General features: G+C 45.9%; 1 protein-coding gene across 1 annotated transcript; it reads left to right on the top strand.

Moving 5' to 3' along the window:
• The first annotated feature begins 1,015 nt into the window (after positions 1–1,015).
• On the top strand, positions 1,016–17,578 carry ACTR1A (actin related protein 1A). The gene is made up of 11 exons (XM_028730438.2): positions 1,016–1,159; positions 3,709–3,773; positions 4,237–4,312; positions 7,057–7,182; positions 7,876–8,000; positions 8,775–8,991; positions 9,756–9,848; positions 11,376–11,550; positions 12,268–12,329; positions 12,912–12,952; positions 13,735–17,578. The coding sequence occupies exons 1-11, from the start codon at positions 1,112–1,114 to the stop codon at positions 13,835–13,837; spliced, it is 1,131 nt and encodes a 376-aa protein (XP_028586271.1). The 5' UTR covers positions 1,016–1,111; the 3' UTR covers positions 13,838–17,578.
• Positions 17,579–17,631: the final 53 nt, after the last annotated feature.

Here is a 17,631-nt window from a genome sequence, read left to right as displayed (position 1 = left end):
AGATTATGAAAAATATCTTTGACAGCGTGTTCAGGGAGGTAAGAGATAGGCTGGAAATCAAACATATTCAACACTAGAAATTGGCACAGTCCAAGTTTATAAATGTCAGCAAAGTAATGCAGAATAAAGGAGCACGGCAATGATCTGTGCATTGCGTGGATCGCACAAAGAACTCATGCTGTCAGGCTCTCACACAATGGAACTACAGTTCCCACAATCCACCGCGAAGGAAAGCCTTCCGGCCCAGTGCAAGTACACTTTCGGAAGAGTAACAGAAACATCACGTTAGGGATATAAAATGATTAGCAGACGGATCCCTTCAACTTCCGGGTTCGAATCACGCTTTGTTAAATGATGAAAACTAAGATTTTACTTTGTGACTCAGGCTACCTCCAACTTGGGATAACAATACTGGGTGTAACATGAAATGGGGTTATATGCAATCTTGCAATATTCTGAATTCGCAGTAGACAGAAAGACATATAATACAACTCTTCCCTTGTCTCCCGAGATAGACGGATGGCCGACCAACCTAACGGGGCTATAAAGAATTATCCGCTGTAGCCGGACTCTAACCTGCCGTGTTTAGAAGGATCTTCATTGCACGGATGTTGAAAGCCAAGCTCTCCTATCCGCACCTCTGCAGTATATCTAATGCACTACATTTTCGTTGGAATTTGAATCGTCAGGAGTATATTTTTAACAAGGTAGAACAATATTTAAATGCACTCCCCCCTTTTTTTTTAAGGATGAACTCCACTCTTGACTGCCCTGTTCTCTTTGGGAGTGGATGCGCCAAGGCAGAATCGCGCAGCTACCTTAAAGCTTTGATTTCTCACTTCCGCCCCGAGGCCATGTACTGTATATAGTATTTGATTTATCGGAAACACGAAACGACACGTTCGAGCAGCGCGATGGTCCCCTCTACCCTTTCTATCTCCCACTGAAACTCCGGGCGAGCCAACTGGAGGAGGGCTTTCCTTTCCCTCGCCAAGAAACTCGGTTTCCCAGCATGCTTCGCTTCGCGTCCCGAGCATGCGCTTTGCCGCCTGCGCTGTCGCTTTGCTTTGGCATTGACTGAGGCGGCGGCGGCGGCGCGCGGGCGCTCGCCATGGAGTCCTACGATGTGATCGCGAACCAGCCGGTGGTGATTGATAACGTGAGTCCGGCCCTGACTGGGCCCCTCTGTGCTGTGGCCCCCTGAGGAGGTGGGGGCGGGGGAGTTCTGCCGCGATTCATGCGGGCTGCCGGGGCCTTGGACTCCCCCCTGCAAGCCCTTCGGCGCCCCCTCCTCTTCCCAGGAGGCTCCCCCTTCCTTTTCACCCGGTCCTTCGTGCACCATCACCTGCTTCCCGAAGCTGGTCCTTCTTGTCTCCCTTTCGATGACCCAGCCCGGGTTCCCATTGGCTGCTTCCTCTGCCAGTCAGTCGCTGGGCGGTGCATCGCGAAGGACAACAGAGCCTTAATTAAGGGGTAGTTCACGCCCTTTGGGCTTCTTCGTCCTCTGATTGGCTCCTTATGTTGCTACTCGCTTGGTTTTACCCACTCAAGCCTTCAGGACCCCAAGCTTGGCTATTATTGGAGATTAGACTGTGCTAGTTGGTCTTCTTGACCCTTAAATTTCGCCTGGTTTGTTATGATTGGTTAGTGATGGAGAAATGAGTATGTGGTCTGGTGATGTTCTTAAGAGTGTAGCCTCCTGTGATGCCTCGGTTGTGGGTCCTGCTTTCCTCTGGAAGCCAATGTCCATTCTCCCAGCAGGCATTTCTGCAGGTGGAAAGCAGTGTTAGATGCTGCCTCTAGTTCTGTATTAAGAACAGTGCTTCCCAGAATGCTTTGAAAAACCACCGGTTACATATTCTTTCGACATCTTTCTCATGGGCCTTTATTCAAACAATAACTCTAAAGGTCTGGCAGGGGTGATAAAACAGGCTGACTCCTCAGCAACTTTGAGGGTTTTATGAAATAAATAACAATAAACTACTAAAATGAGTAATATTCCCTTTATTCTCCTTAATCACACTGCCTCTGCTGACCTTTACACTTCTCATTTAGAAGCATGAGCTTGTATCACCCACCCACACACCCAGAGAGGCTTCAGTGCTTTTTCTTCATTCTGTTTGGCCTTAAGAAGTACAGTGAATTTTTCTGCACTTTCATTGCCTGTTTGCTAGTATGAGTGCTTAATCTGCCAATTTAAATATGTATATAAAGCTTCCTCTGAAATCTCTGGAAATGGAATTCTTTCTTACTAATGTTCTGCATTAATGGACTTTGTAGAGGTGCATGCTAGGTAGCTTGTTAAAACTGACATTATTTCTCTCCTGTATCCAGTGCCTCCTAAATATTTAAATAGCTAATAGATGAGAGCATCATCAGAAGGCACATGACACAGCAACCTTGCTGAAGCTAAGCACGTGTTGTCTTAGTCAGTGCCTGGATGGAGATTTTTGGGGTAATTTACACATACCACCTCAAGGGCAGAGAGTGTGATATATTAAATAAAAGATCATTTGGCTTGTAAGCTTAGTATTTTCCCCAGACCGCCCCCCGCCCCCCCCCCCCCCCCCGCACAAAAAAACACTACCACCATGCTAAGGAATCTCTTAAGGATACTGTGCTGCTAATGCTATTGAGGGACAGAAGAGCAGTAAATTAAAACTGTTCAGAAATCAGGAAATTTAATCTATGGAAGGTTTAGGGATGGAAGAGGATTTTTGTTCACTCCACCAAAACCTTCCCACCCATTTGATGGATCATGATCATAACACAGACATGTGGATTAGTTTGCAAGGATAATTTACTCCAATTTAACTTAAAAACAACAACAGGATGGTCCAAGGGCTTCTCTGGTTCTTTTCTTTTTTAACCATTGGAGCAAGTAGAAATGGTTTTTTTTTTAAAGTAAATAAGCAAGGGATACCTTCAGACTACCTTGTAACTGCTCCATAATTTATTTATTTTTAAATTGAAAGGTGTGCAGATTTACTTAGGATTTTGCCTTAAAAATTGAATGGATCTAGGACAGAACGGACGTACTGGTCTACTTGCATGCAAGAAACATGAACTGAATTAAGACCGTTCTGTACATTTCCATCTGGAAGGAAGAATCTCTGGTCTTCCCACTGTTCCTGGACTCCAATTCCCATCAGTCCCAGCCAGCATATCCAGTGGTTAGGGAGGATGGGAGTTGTAACTGGGCAACATCTGGAGAGCCACTGGTTCTGCATCTCTGATCTACATTTTCTGAAGTGCTTTGCATGCTGTTTTTCCAAGGGACTTGCAAAAGCAGGTGTTGCCCAGATACGTGCAATAATTCTGTATTCTGTTAAGTTACTAGGACATAGGATCTTTGGCTTCAATGTATAAGTCATACATCTGGTTTTATCCGCTCCATTATTTCTGTTTCTTGAATGCACTCTGCAACTTGACTGGACTGGATGAGAAGAGTGGAAATAGGATTTGCTCCCTCTGGTGGTCACTTACAACATGGACATTCCAAACACATTTACAGTACCATCATGGAATTTCTGGGGTATTTTGCCATTGTTTGCACAGATTGGGAGGGTTACAGATAAATCACTTGTGCTACATTTAGGCTGATGCACTTTTTGGTTTATTTTTACCAGAAATATTACAGGAACTGAAGCACCTTACAATAATGGTCTGTTTTTCTATAATTGTCTTCAATTCTTTTCTGCTCCACAGGGCTCTGGCATGATTAAAGCTGGCTTTGCAGGTGATCAGATACCCAAGTACTGCTTTCCAAACTAGTAAGTAGCTTGGTGCACAATTCCGGATTATATTAGTGAGGCTCCATGAATTCCATATCAAGTGCAGTGCCTATTGTGGAGAAGAGTAGGTCTTGGGTTCAGCACTGGCTCTGGGACTTGAAACCACAAGCTTCTCAGATCTGCCCTGACTGGCCTAAATACAGGGGTGTGGTGGAGCAGAATTCCTTAATGCTAAGGGCTATGAGATTCTCTGTAATAGCTGCTTGTGGTTTTTGTATCCTTGGATATTCTTTTCAACTGCAAACTGACCTTAAGTCCTCAACTCATTACTATATTATTTCTGTACTGAGATTTGCGTATGACACATCTCCCAAGGCTGTTCATGTACTACTTCTTAATCAGTGGTTCTAGGATGGTCTCTCAGCAGTAAACTGAGGAATAAATGGTACTGTTCAATCTATTCCTTGTGTTGTGAGATTATTTTTCCCACTATGTTTTACAGCGTGGGCAGACCAAAGCATGTTCGGGTTATGGCTGGAGCTTTGGAAGGTGACATTTTCATTGGACCAAAAGCAGAGGTAAGGCAGCTGTATTGTGCTCCTCTGTCCTTGGGTAAGGCACCTGAAAGGGAAAACCTGTCCCCTCTCTTTGGTTCAAGCTTACCATCACTTGCCAGTCATATGGTTCTTCTGATAACACGTTCAGGATTGGGACATTTTGCCCAGAATACCAGGTCACATTAGAAATATCTTGGAGTCTGAAGGCCTTTAGTATATCTGAATGCCTTGTTTATGCATAACAGAGCTTGCATAACATGTGCACATGTTTGTTAAGCAATAGGGCACCTCTGATGTGTATCATGCATCATTTCTGTTGCCAGTATAATTTACAATTCAGGCCCAGTAGCTGCTGTGGAATGGGGACCCTGTGGCCCTCTGGATGTTGTCTGACTACAACTCCAGCCATCCCTGACCCTGACTGAATATCTCTGCTTGCCAAAGTCCAGACCTGATCAAATCAGTGAAAAGTGAATGCACTAATGGAGAAGAGCTGATTTCAGGACAAAGTTCCTGATCAATCTAACATGTGACCTGTCGCCACCTGACTCTTCCATGGTCCCTGAATTTGAACCGTGAACATTCAGAATGAAGGAAGGACAGTGGCTACAGTAGCCATCTTAATATTTGTCTCCTTGTTTCTAAATAGAAGAATAGAGATTCTCATTAACATTGCTTCCATACTGTCAATAACATACAGTGGTACCTCTGGATGCGAACGGGATCCATTCCGGAGCCCTGTTCACACCCAGAAGCGAATGCAACATGCATGGGTCGCGATTTGCTGCTTCCACGCATGCGCGTGGCGTCATTTTGAGTGCATGCGCAAGTGGCGAAACCTGGAAGTAACACGCTCCATTACTTCCGGGTCGCCGCAGTGCGCAACCTGAAAATACCGTATTTTTCGCTCTATAACACGCACCTGACCATAACACGCACGTAGTTTTTAGAGGAGGAAAGCAAGAAAAAAATATTCTAAACAAAACAGTGGATGTATGATTTTTGTGGTTCATGCTGTGGCCACAAACGTGATCTGACGGTGAGTTTGGGGTAGCCCAATGCAAAAATCCTGTGGATCCATGTGGATCCATGCTTTGTAACCACGTTTTTGCGCCATTGCAGCCCCATGAAACAGTGGGTGCGTGATTTTTTTGGTGCAGGCTGTAGCCATGGACATTTTATGTGATCTGATGGTGAACCTGGGGTGACCCAGTGCAAAAATCCTGAGGATCCATGTGGATCCGTGCTTTGTAACCACGTTTTAAGTAGGGAGGGAAGGAAAAGCATTCAAGGGACAAGGAGCATGCGTGGGGTGTGTAGAGAAGGATGTGGCTAATGATGCAGGCAAGCGGTTAAAGGGGAGAAGGAACACGCGTGGGGTGTGTAGAGAAGGATGTGGCTAATGATGCAGGAGAGGGATTTAAGGGGAGAAGGAACACGCATGGGGTGTGTAGAGAAGGATGTGGCTAATGATGCAGGCGAGCGGTTAAAGGGGAGAAGGAACACGCGTGGGGTGGGTGGAGAAGGATGTGGCTAATGATGCAGGAGAGGGATTTAAGGGGAGAAGGAACACGCGTGGGGTGTGTAGAGAAGGATGCGGCTAATGATGCAGGCGAGCGGTTAAAGGGGAGAAGGAACACGCGTGGGGTGGGTGGAGAAGGATGTGGCTAATGATGCAGGAGAGGGATTTAAGGGGAGAAGGAACACGCATGGGGTGTGTAGAGAAGGATGTGGCTAATGATGCAGGAGAGGGATTTAAGGGGAGAAGGAACACGCGTGGGGTGTGTGGAAAAGGATGTGGCTAATGATGCAGGAGAGGGATTTAAGGGGAGAAGGAGCTCGAGTGGGGTGTGTGGAAAAGGAGCTTTTCGGCGAGCTGAGAGGGGAGGGGGGAGGGAAAGAGCACTGTTGCTTTAAAGGAGCCAACCAGACAGCAGCCACTTACAGCAGTGTAAGCAGCTCCTTTCCTCTCCCACTTTGCTCCTTCTCTCCCTCTTTGCTGCTGTTTTACGCAGCTAATGGCGAATCCCCTGCAACCCAAGTCCTGCTCAGCGGATCAGCTGAGACGCTGGGAGAATCGTAATTTCCCTCTCTCCCTCATCCCGTGCCCTCCTGTCCCCAGCAGCCTTTTTAAAAACTTTTTTACTGGTTTTCACTGCGCTCGTGGCTCAGAGCCCTCCTGTGCCCTGCCGTCCCTCTGCAGCCTCATTGCTCCGTTTAGAGAGCGTTGCTAGCTGAGGCTGCAGCAGCTGTTGCTGGCTACGCGGTGCTTTTCCGGCTCCCTATGGCTCCCGTCTGTCCCTCCTCGCGTGTAAGCGGCTGCTGCCCGCTTTGCTGCCATGGCTCTCCTTCCCTCCCTCCCTCCTCGGCTCCTCCCCCTCCTCCTGGCTGTAAAGCAAGCAAAGCTTGCTTTGCTTGACTGACGGCAGCCATGGATCCAGTCGAGTGCATTCGCTCCTTAACACGCACAGGCATTTTCCCTTACTTTCTAGGAGCAAAAAAGTGCGTGTTTTGGAGCGAAAATTACGGTACTTATCCCAAAGCTACTTCAACCCGAGGTATGACTGTATTCCCTCCTGCACAAGAGACGTGCCATTATTATTGTTGTTGTTGTTATTTAGATGGTGCTGTTCAGTGGGGTTCCTGGAAAGTAGCTCCATTAAGAAATGAGCTACAAAGTCTCCATGATGGACACAGCGGGTGATTCTTCTGGCCTTCCCTCTGACTAAGTGCCTTGTTTTGTTTTTTGCTTTTGCTTTGCCCAGGAGCACAGAGGCCTTCTTTCCATCCGCTACCCTATGGAGCACGGCATAGTGAAGGACTGGAATGACATGGAGCGCATTTGGCAATACGTGTACTCAAAAGACCAGCTCCAGACCTTCTCTGAAGAGGTGAGCTAACTCTATATGCACAAGCCCCAAGTGGCCAAACAAAGAGAACCTCCCATATCTGGTTTGGTAGAAGTGCTTTGCACCCTTACTGCTTTCTGTACTTGGATTTTCCATTCTTTATCATCTATCCATATCTTAACTATCCTGCATACAGCTCCCTGTACTCACTAACTCAAGTATTTAAATATATATATATATTGGGGATGTCAAGTTTACAGGGTTTTAAGATATGTTTGATGTCATGTGATTTCACTGAATTCTTAAAAATAGCTTTGTAAGCTATTGGATGTTGGATGAATGGGTAGCAAACGAAATAAGGCAAAGTTCACTGAATCAAAACTTAATGGAGAAGAGCATTTGCCTGGCCATTTGCTTCAACTCGGGTTGTTTTTCCTAGTTCCCACTCTGCATTTCAAACGTTTCTGCTTGACTGTTAGTCCCCTTTCACACGGAGCACTCTGGAGCATGTTACAAGGGGTGGGGCAAACACCTCTAGAATGGCAACTTCTTCAATATCATTGTGAACCTGGCTAAATTTCCCTTCTTTCAACCTATTGCAACTGGTGACAAATTCTTCCACTGCCGTATAAAGTCTTGGGGTTGCCTTTTCATTGCTTTGGGAGACCTGGAAACATCCATATGATCACTGGCGGAGCCCTACCCAGCCAAATCTTTTGTGTCCTCAACCACCAGCATCCCGTACTCCTGACGGAGGCTCCCCTGAACCCACGCAAGAACCGTGAAAGAGCAGCTGAAGTTTTCTTTGAAACCTTTAATGTGCCAGCCCTGTTCATCTCCATGCAAGCTGTGCTTAGCCTGTAAGTACTTTCCCCCCACCCCTTTTGCTTTCTTGGTTCTCTCCTTCATGGAAGAGAGGGCTATTAATGGCTACTAGCCAGGATGGCTATGCTCCACCTCTTTTGTTCATGCTCTGTTCCCTGGTTTCCCACAGGAATCTGGTTGGCCACTGCGATTATAGGATGCTGGATGGGCCATTGGCCTGATCCAGCAGGCTATTCTTACGTTCTTTGGAGGAGAAACAATTTTTTTGCAATGCAAAACAAGGGTTTGCATGGGGTCTGTTTTCCCTTGAGAAAGCGGGCTGGCCAGGGTGACTAGCTTGTGTAATCGTGTGCATTTTTACTCAGCAGTGGGCCGCATTGTGTTCAGAAGGGCTTACTCTCAGCTAAGTGTGCACAGGGTTGCATCCTGGATCTTGTCAAAGATTACGTCTTGAGAAATGCTGGCTTCTTGACTAAATGAATGCTCAGGTGTCTATTTGTGTTAGAATTTATCACCATTGTTTGTATTCTGTGTCAGTTCTAGTTTTGTTCTCCAGCCTATCACTTTTTCAGAGCATAGCTGTATAGTATAAACTTTCTCCCTTTGTTGTCTGAGCCAATGAAGTATCACCATCAGTGTGTTTTTGTTTTTAAAGATAGCTCCTTAGTTCTAGAAAAGTCAGAATAAATTGAGTTGTCCTGGAGTAACAATTACCTTAGGAAATGGTGTTGGGGAGCCCCATTAGTTAATGTTGATTTCCGCAAATTCTGTTTTGTGTGTGTGTTCTGAAACATATTTCCTTTCTGCAGTTATGCGACAGGGCGAACTACCGGAGTGGTGTTGGACTCTGGGGATGGGGTCACCCACGCGGTTCCTATTTATGAAGGCTTTGCCATGCCCCATTCCATTATGCGGATTGACATAGCCGGCCGTGATGTCTCTCGTTTCCTTCGCCTTTATCTCCGGAAGGAAGGCTACGACTTCCACACGTCATCTGAATTTGAAATCGTCAAAACCATCAAAGAGGTGCCTGGGTGCCCTTAGTCTTCTGTGGGAACTGAGTGCTGTAGAATGGGATGGGGTGCCACACCTGGTGTATCTCACCGTATCCGGCAGAGTCTGTGTCGAGATTTCAGAAAGGCTTGGGAAGAGAGGACTGCTGCAGTTGCAGATGCCTCCTGAAGCTGAACTTTGAGTTCCAGTGCAGAACTGCATTTTCCCTGCTCTTCAACGGCACCTTTCCTTAGCACTAGGTCCATCTCTCAGACAGAAAGGGAAGACCAATCTGTGTTCAGAAAAATCACATGGTACATCCCTTCTGGGGCTATCTCTCTTCAGAATGTAGGTGTGAGATAACAAGTCTGAACGCTCCTTCATGCCAGAAACCTTCTACAAACTAGCAAATCCAAAAAAATGAACATAATCCTTCTTGCTAGCTTTTGATGGTCAGAGAAGTCTTTTTAAAACCTACAAAAAGGGGAAGCTTTCAAACATGACTTCTCCCCACCACCACTTTCTGAAGTGGTAGAGTTTTAGGAAGACTTCCGAACATGCCCATGTGCTGACACATATACATAGTGCAAACCCTCGCATAGTAGATGTCATTGAGAACAGTGTGTCCTATGCTTGGCATATTGTGGGAGACCACTGGTTAGCAATCTCATGTATAGAGTTCTATTGTGTCTGGGCCAAGAGTAATGTGAGTATTCTCGCCAGTGTTTGTGTCTAGTGTGTCTTTTAGAAGAATGTGCTTGACTGACCACCATTCTCTGCTTGTCTTTCTTCCACAGCGGGCCTGTTACCTGTCAATAAACCCACAGAAGGATGAGACATTAGAAACCGAGAAAGCTCAGTACTACCTTCCAGATGGAAGCACCATTGAGGTTTGTGCAGAGGCGGCCCTGTTGGAAGTCAGATGTTGCTAAATAAGCCTCAGTTATTATTCTACAGATCAACAGACTGGTTAGGAATTGTGGCTGTTTTCTGCCTTTAGGCCTGTGGTGTTCAACACAGGAAGTAAGTCTTCCTGCGAAAATTTCTAGAGGAAGAAAAAGCTCCAGCCCAAGTGTTTCAAGTGTTATAATTGGACCCTGAGGCAGAGTATATTGGCGTGTCCCTCCCCACCCAGCATTCTAGTTTTCTTGCCTTTGGTGGCTTTGTTCCTCCTCATTTGCTGTGTCAGTGGACACTGGTGAGGCTTAATGAATCCCCCCTGGCTAATTGCGGGGAAGTTCCTTCTGTGGCACAATGGCTCAGTGCATCTGACGGTTAACCAGAAGGTATGTGGTTTGAGCCCACCCAGGGACAGCTGTGGGTGGGCAGGATTCCTAGGTGACCCTCAAAGTCCCTTCCAGCTCTATGATTCTATGAGTCTATGATTGTTAACATGGAGTGCAGGTGTGGTCTATTCTAAAACTCAACAAAGGTGTCGATATATAGTCTGTTAAGTTCCCTTCTTGTTGATTTCCTAGGCATCATATCTGAAAGAATCTACTTTTCTATCTGGGTCACTGTTGTTTTTGATTAAACTTGGAAAAAACCTTGTTTCTTAACTTGATGGAATCTAATATGACAACGTTTGAGACTTGGCTTTGATAAAACAGACTCTTCCTCCAATATATTTGTTTTTTAAAGTTGATAGACCAGCCCTGCAAAGCTACTAGTCAGTAACAATTTTTACCAGCTCACTTCCCTACAAATATGTATGTTAGTAATTGGTGGTGCCATCTTGATAGGAATGTTTTCTTCACTGGGAGAGCTTCCTTGAGTTTGTCTGCTCAAAAAGGCTGAGGTATATGACCTTTGGCTCTGAGCTTCTACATGTATATCACTTCAGGCAGAGGGCCTTCTCAGTAGTGGCACCCGCCTATCTGACTTTTAGAAGACATCTGAAGGTAGCCCTGTTTTGGGAAGTTTTTAATGTTTAATGTTTTATTGCTTTATTATTAGTATTCTGTTGGGAGCCGCCCAGAGTGGGAGGGGAAACCCAGCCAGTTGGGTGGGGTATAAATTATTATTATTATTATTATTATTATTATTAGGAGAGCCAGTGTGGTGTAGTGGTTAAGAGCAGTAGATTCGTAATCTGGGGAACTGGGTTCGCTTCCCCGCTCCTCCACATGCAGCTGCTGGGTGACCTTGGGCCAGTCACACTTCTTTGAAGTCTCTCAGCCCCACTCACCTCACAGAGTGTTTGTTGTGGGGGAGGAAGGGAAAGGAGAATGTTAGCCGCTTTGAGACTCCTTAAAGGGAGTGAAAGGCGGGATATCAAATCCAAACTCCTCCTCCTCCTCTTCTTCTTCTTCTTCTTCTTCTTCTTCTTCTTCTTCTTCTTCTTCCTCACTATCAGCACATAAAGACTGCTTATATGGGAACAAGAAGGCCCACTCTCTCTTTTGTGCTGTTTGCAGATTGGCCCTGCCCGATTCCGAGCCCCTGAGTTGTTGTTCCGGCCAGATCTGATTGGGGAGGAGTGCGAGGGGCTGCACGAAGTCCTGGTTTTTGCCATTCAGAAGTCGGATATGGACTTGAGGCGGACACTCTTCTCCAACATTGTCCTCTCTGGAGGCTCAACACTCTTCAAAGGTTCTTTCTGTTGGTTCTTTGCCTTTGGGGACATGCTCGGGCTTCTGAGCTTAACTTGAGACTCCTTTCTGTCCCTTCTTCCTTGAAGCTAGCAAGGCTTACATTAGCTTCCCAGAAGTGAGGATGGGCAGAAGGAACTCCTTATGGTTCCTTTCCCTGGGGAAAGGAGAGTTCCAGAAAGATGCTGGTTTCAGCCCAGTTGGAGGAGAAGGGGCTTTATATGCAGGCTGGATATCTGAAGAAATAGTGTCAATGGCTTCTCCTCATGTCTTCTATATAATACCAAAGTGACATCATTATTTTGCCCTGCTTGGATGGTTTCCTTCCATTGCATCATTTACCTGAGCTTTCTGGATTGACAACACCTTGCCATATAGTAAGCAATCCCCCACTTTCTGGTTCTCTTTCCAGGTCAGTGCTTCTGTAGACCTGGAAGCCTGAAGTATGCCCCAACTTGTTAAATATTTTCTTTAGTGAGGAGTATGGGCAAGAAATGGAGCACTGCACCATCCATAGTGGAGGTTGCAGGCTCCTTGTCATTACCAACTGGGTGGGAGGCAGGGAGAGAAGTGAAAAGATGGGGAGATTCCTCCATCACTACCAAGTCCCTAAATCAGGCCCTTTGGGGATGCAAGGCCTCCATCGATTGCAGGGGAAAGAAGCCAGAATCTTAATCAGCTGCCTTGAAACTGAAGTTGATTTTTGTCTTTGGTTCAGGTTTTGGCGATAGGCTTCTGAGCGAAGTGAAGAAACTGGCCCCCAAGGATGTCAAAATCAGGGTAGGTTGTGTTTTCTCTAGGCTTTTGCCACTCTGAGGGTAACTCATGGTATTCTCAGTAGAACTGGGTCTCTGTGGAAGATGGGATTTGATCATCTCTATCTAGTGGGTGCATTAGTTGTTCAGTGTGAGCAGTGTAATGGGCACTGATGTCTGCAGGGTCCTCTTCTCACACTTGTCTTTCCGCACAGCCCGTTTCCAGTAATGTGCGCAATGGTATGGAGAGAGCATTGGAATCACCGCTCTGTGCTTTTAACTCAAAGATACCCAGACACTTCCAACATAACTGGCAGAGTCGCATGATACCTGAAAGACCAGCATATTTATTGTGGCAAGCTTTTGGGAGCCAAAGTCCATTTTGACATATGCAAAATATCATAGCTTCCTCTGTGGCTTCTGCAGTCGAAATGCAACCCAGAAAGGCTGCAGAGAGGCTCTCTACCCTAGACTGCAGACCAGTTGGATGGAGCATAACTGGGACCGATGGGAAGTGATGGCAATAATATGCTAGGGAGGAACGTGGTGAGCTTAGATTGTGGAAAATACTGGTTCCAACTAAATCCACCTTTCTTTTATTTCTCAGATATCTGCTCCTCAAGAGAGATTATATTCCACATGGATTGGGTACGTACAGCATCAGTCCACTTGCTGCACTACGAAAGCTCTCACAAATTCAGGTGGAGGAAGAAATGACTTGCAGTCAGTGCAAAGGGAGAATCTGGCCTGTAGTCATATCCAGTGTAGTGTGGATGATTACATTTTTAATATTTATTGAATGCCTTCACCGTAAGGTCCCAGGGTGGGTTACCATAATAGAAAGAGACAAAATTAAAACCAGTTAAAAGTAATTTACATTAGCTACAGCTAATTACTATAGTTGTAGAGTGATGTGGTGGCTGCTTTGGAGGAGGGTGAAACTGCACCACAACTTGAGGATGCTGCAGAGAAGATGAGAGATACCCTAGCAGGGCAGTCTGTGTGTTCTCCTAACAGGGATGGGGCAAGTTGCTGTTGCTGCTGTAGCAGCAGCGCAGCATTCTTTATCGTGTCTGCCTTTGGGGAATCATTTCCAATTTCTTTGTCTTTTGATGAACTCTCACATGTCTTCTGTAACAAGATTTTGGGGCATGTTGTGGGGTGGCGAGTTGATTCGCCCAGAGCCCAGGAATCCATGGTGGCCTCAAGAACTGAATGCCACCTGGAATGTCCCCTGCATGTGCGCATGATATGAAAAGATGTAGGAGGGCCACCTCTTCTGGCATTAGCGTTGAGAAACCTCCAAAAAAAAACCAAACCCGTCAGTTCTTCAGAGGACAGTTTGAATACTAGTAACTGTAGGAGAAAGAGAAAATAGCCACATGGCCAGCCAAAGCCTAGCTGACTTCCTTGTCTGGTCTTCCCCACAGAGGCTCCATCTTGGCTTCACTGGACACATTTAAGAAAATGTGGGTTTCGAAGAAAGAATATGAGGAAGATAGTTCCCGGGCAATCCATCGAAAAACCTTCTAGCCTGGCAGCATGCTGGGGTCTCCTTGGAGCATCGTTCCTGTTCTCGGCTCACTTTCCTGAGTCAGTGTCTGAGGAGCTCCCCACTGGTGTGTATGTGTAAGGGTAGATGAGTGCCAGCATGCCCTGGACTTTCCCGAGGGAAGGGAAGGCTGGGGTTTCGGCTTGACTTTTGATTGGTTTTGCAGGGGGCAAGTGAGAAATTGGAATGAACCTGTGGGCAAGCTCTGTTCCCTTTTCAGCTGGCCCACAGACTTTGTTTTGGGGGTGGGGAGGGGAGTGCATTTGTGTCGCAGAAGATGGCAAGTATGGCTGTGGAGCTGAGCAACTTAGGATGAAAATGAGAGTGCGGCAAAGCGGCCAGTGCATAGGGCTCCCAGTGACTGGTGGAAGAACATGGGCCACGTTGAAGGTCCATCATGGAACTCTAGCACAGCAACTGACTGCGATCCAGTTCCTCTCAGTTGCTCAGCAGTCGTTTTTTAGATGGCCAGTTCATCGCCTCCCCCCTCTACTTTTAGAATTCTCTTGCACACAAAAGAGGATAAGCACATTCCAAGCTGTTACAAACCCATTTACGGCGGGTGTGTGTGTGTGTGTGTGTGTGTGTGTGTGTGTGTGTGTGAGAGAGAGAGAGAGAGAGAGAGAGAGAGAGAGAGAGAATCTGTAGTATGGTGTGTGAGAATCTGGACCACAACAGGATGGTTGGAGCAGTTAATTTTAGGAACTAGTTTGTAATGCATGGTGTAGAGCAGAAAGACCCTTCCCTTTTTACGCTAGACAGTCCTTGCATTGGCATCTGGTGATGAGACCGTTGTCTGTCATGCAGCCAAGTGCCCAGGGCCACTCTGCACTGTGGCCTCATTCTCTTTTCCTTCTGCCAAGCCCCTCCCCTGCCTCATGTGTGTTCTCACGGTTTACAGTGTTCATTCTTTCCGAAAGGCCGAGGCTTTATGCCCACGTCACAATCCCCGCACAAAGGGGCTATTCAGCCACGCTTGCTGGGAAGCCCCGTAATTGCTCTTAGAATTTATTTATTGAAAGCTTTTGGTGGTAACTGATCTACTAACTGGGCCCAACGTTAGTTTCCCCCATTTTTATCTGTCCTACTATCTACTACACGTCCTGTTTTAACATGTGCACCAGCACTGGGAATACCATGCTTGCTTAGTAGCGTTGGGTCAGTCCTGCAACTATCCCTGCTCCTTAGAGTACCCTGTTACTTTTGGAGTGGCTGTTTCCATGAATGCACCGCAGGATGAAACAACAAACTCTGATAGAACACTAGGAGTTGAGTAAGAGGCCTCCAGAGGGAGGCTGTCATCCCAGAGTTAATTGTTAAGTCCTTTGACTGCTTCAGTACTGCTACAGAAATGGAATGGAAAAATCATCTGCTTTGAATCGAATTTTTTATTCTTTTTTTAAAATATACACATTTGGTGCTTCTTATTGGAAAGGGTTATTTTTGTTGTTTTAATGCTGCTGCTGAAAACCAAATATTTCACATTCTTGGCCACTTAAGTGTTAGAAGATGAGACAGCAGGAAACAATCATTTTGTCTCTCTGTAGGCAACTGTTGGAAGAGAAACTTCAATAGGAAGCGAGAGTGCAGGGACTCAAGAAATCCAAGGTGGAGGCAAAGTATTGTCCTGTTTGTTACCACTGATTGATTTTGAATGTGGACCCCTTGTGCTTTAGCTGCAAACTTCAGCTTTGCCCTTCAACTCATCAGCTTTCTCAGAAAATGTCATGAGGATTAGAATAGGCCATTTAGTTTGTTAGGAGCAGCCAGAGTCCCTTCAGTGCTCGAAGCTGCAGTTGTTGTCTGGCCTAAGGTAAGGGATGGGGACATCTCATAACCTCTCCTACACAATAGATAGGTAGTTAAAATGCAAATTTTGTGTATTATGCAACACACACACACACCCAGTGTTAAAAAATCTTCCAAATAAAAATGTGAGGTGATAACTGTGACAGTATAAGCTTTCCTTGTCCTTCAGTCCCTTCCTAAGACCTTAGGAAGAGTAGCTGAATTGGAAGTTTTAGGCTTCTCTATTAGGATAACAGGCTTACACTTGGAAAGAAAGTGGATGTATATCTGAGCTAAGCAAGAGCTGAGCCACATCTACCTTTCCTCCATTCTTTCCAGGACACCCTTCTTCTTCTTTTTGCACCAGTGCTTTCCCTGGGAAAACCTGCTCTTTAGCAACCTGAGTTTGTTTGCTCCGATTGAGCACTAAAGAGCAGGTTTCTGCAGGGAAAGCTACAGGGTAAAAACCCAAACAGCCAGACACAGAGCTTTTTAAGTTCAGACCTGTGCCTGGAAAGAGTGGGACAAAAGGCAAGTGTGGATAATCCCCAAGAGAAGTTGTAGCTGGTGTTTCAAAGACAGACATATGCTAATTAAAGGTGTTTCCCCTCCTGCACCTGCAAAGAGGATGTGCTTGGGCAGAGCAGTGCCATTGGTGGGTCCTGATTAGGATCTCAGCAGTATTCTCTTCTCTTTAGTTCCAAGTAACATGGCCCATAGGTGATGTATCATGAAGCTTCCCCAAGCAGGAGTGGACAAGACTGCACAGGCAGCAAATGCTGGGGCAATGTACATTTTTGCAGCACGTGAGGACATAGCCACTGAAAGCTAGCACAGAGCCATATTACAATATTACAGTGAATGATCTACTATAGGTTTTATCATCTCAGATGTCCCTCTTAAGACACATGCATGGCCAGGAGACCCCTCTCTCCTCCACTTAAAGCCAGGGCTGGGCACCTGCGGCCTTCCAGATGTTGCTGACCTTCCATCAGGCCCTGCCAGCATGGCCAAGGATTAAGGATAACGAGACTTGTCCAGTAACATCTGGAGGGCCAAAGGTTTTCCTTCTCTGCTTCAGACAGTAGCAGTTGTATTAATACATCTTCAATGAACCAAGCCCTGTAGGTTTTTCAATTGGAGTAAAATGACATTTCTCCTAGAATGAGCCTAGCAGCTAATGGTTTTGAATGGAGTCCAGATCCTGTTTTAATAAGCTACACCCGAATGTAAAGGTTTGATGCATCCCTGAGTGAGGGGTTGTCCTGACTATTAGCTTCTCCACTGGCAAGATGTACATCCATTAGGGTAGCCCGAGATGTTTATGGGAGGGTCTACAAAACTTATAATCTTCTACCATAGGTAAAAGAGAAGGGCCCATATTTCTTGCCTTATACTAGAAGAATGTCATTGTGTTTGACCTGACTGATGTCTAAAATACCTGCATACTCAGTTCAGGCTCTTCTATAAAGGCCTTGATTCTCACAGTTTCCACCAGGAGTAGAGCTTTTACCCCCCCCCCCCAATAACTGTTTGAAAACATGTTTTGTGTTAATGAAATGTCTAATTTCAAATATAGGGAAACAGTAATAATGACAGCCAGTGCATGTCAGCTTCTACTGGTAGACGTGACAGAGCAACTCCTAGGTTAGTGTAATAGTCTGTTTCAGGCACTACATAGGGGAGGAGAGAGAATCCTAGAACTGTAGAGTTGGAAGGAACCCTGTGGGTCATTGGCCCCCTCCTCTCGGGTCCTTTGTGTTTTTTCCTTGTTTTTCCGCATCAGTTATCTGAAGCAGCAATGTTACACAATGAACAAACTGACAGGTGCTTCCTACAATTGGTTCTATCAGGCTGACACTGTACTTTGCACAGATGTGTGAACCACTGCTGGGTGCCGCCCAATGTACTTAAATAAAGTTGTTAATATACAATGTGTAGTCTGTTTAAAGGGGTCGTAAAAGATCTGGAATATGAGCAAGTGCCA

This window comes from Podarcis muralis, chromosome 6 (genome assembly GCF_964188315.1).
Source record: "Podarcis muralis chromosome 6, rPodMur119.hap1.1, whole genome shotgun sequence".
In the NCBI taxonomy this organism is placed as follows: Eukaryota; Metazoa; Chordata; class Lepidosauria; order Squamata; family Lacertidae; genus Podarcis; species Podarcis muralis.
Note: the sequence above shows the minus strand (reverse complement) of the source record. Positions and strands in the feature narration are given on the sequence as shown.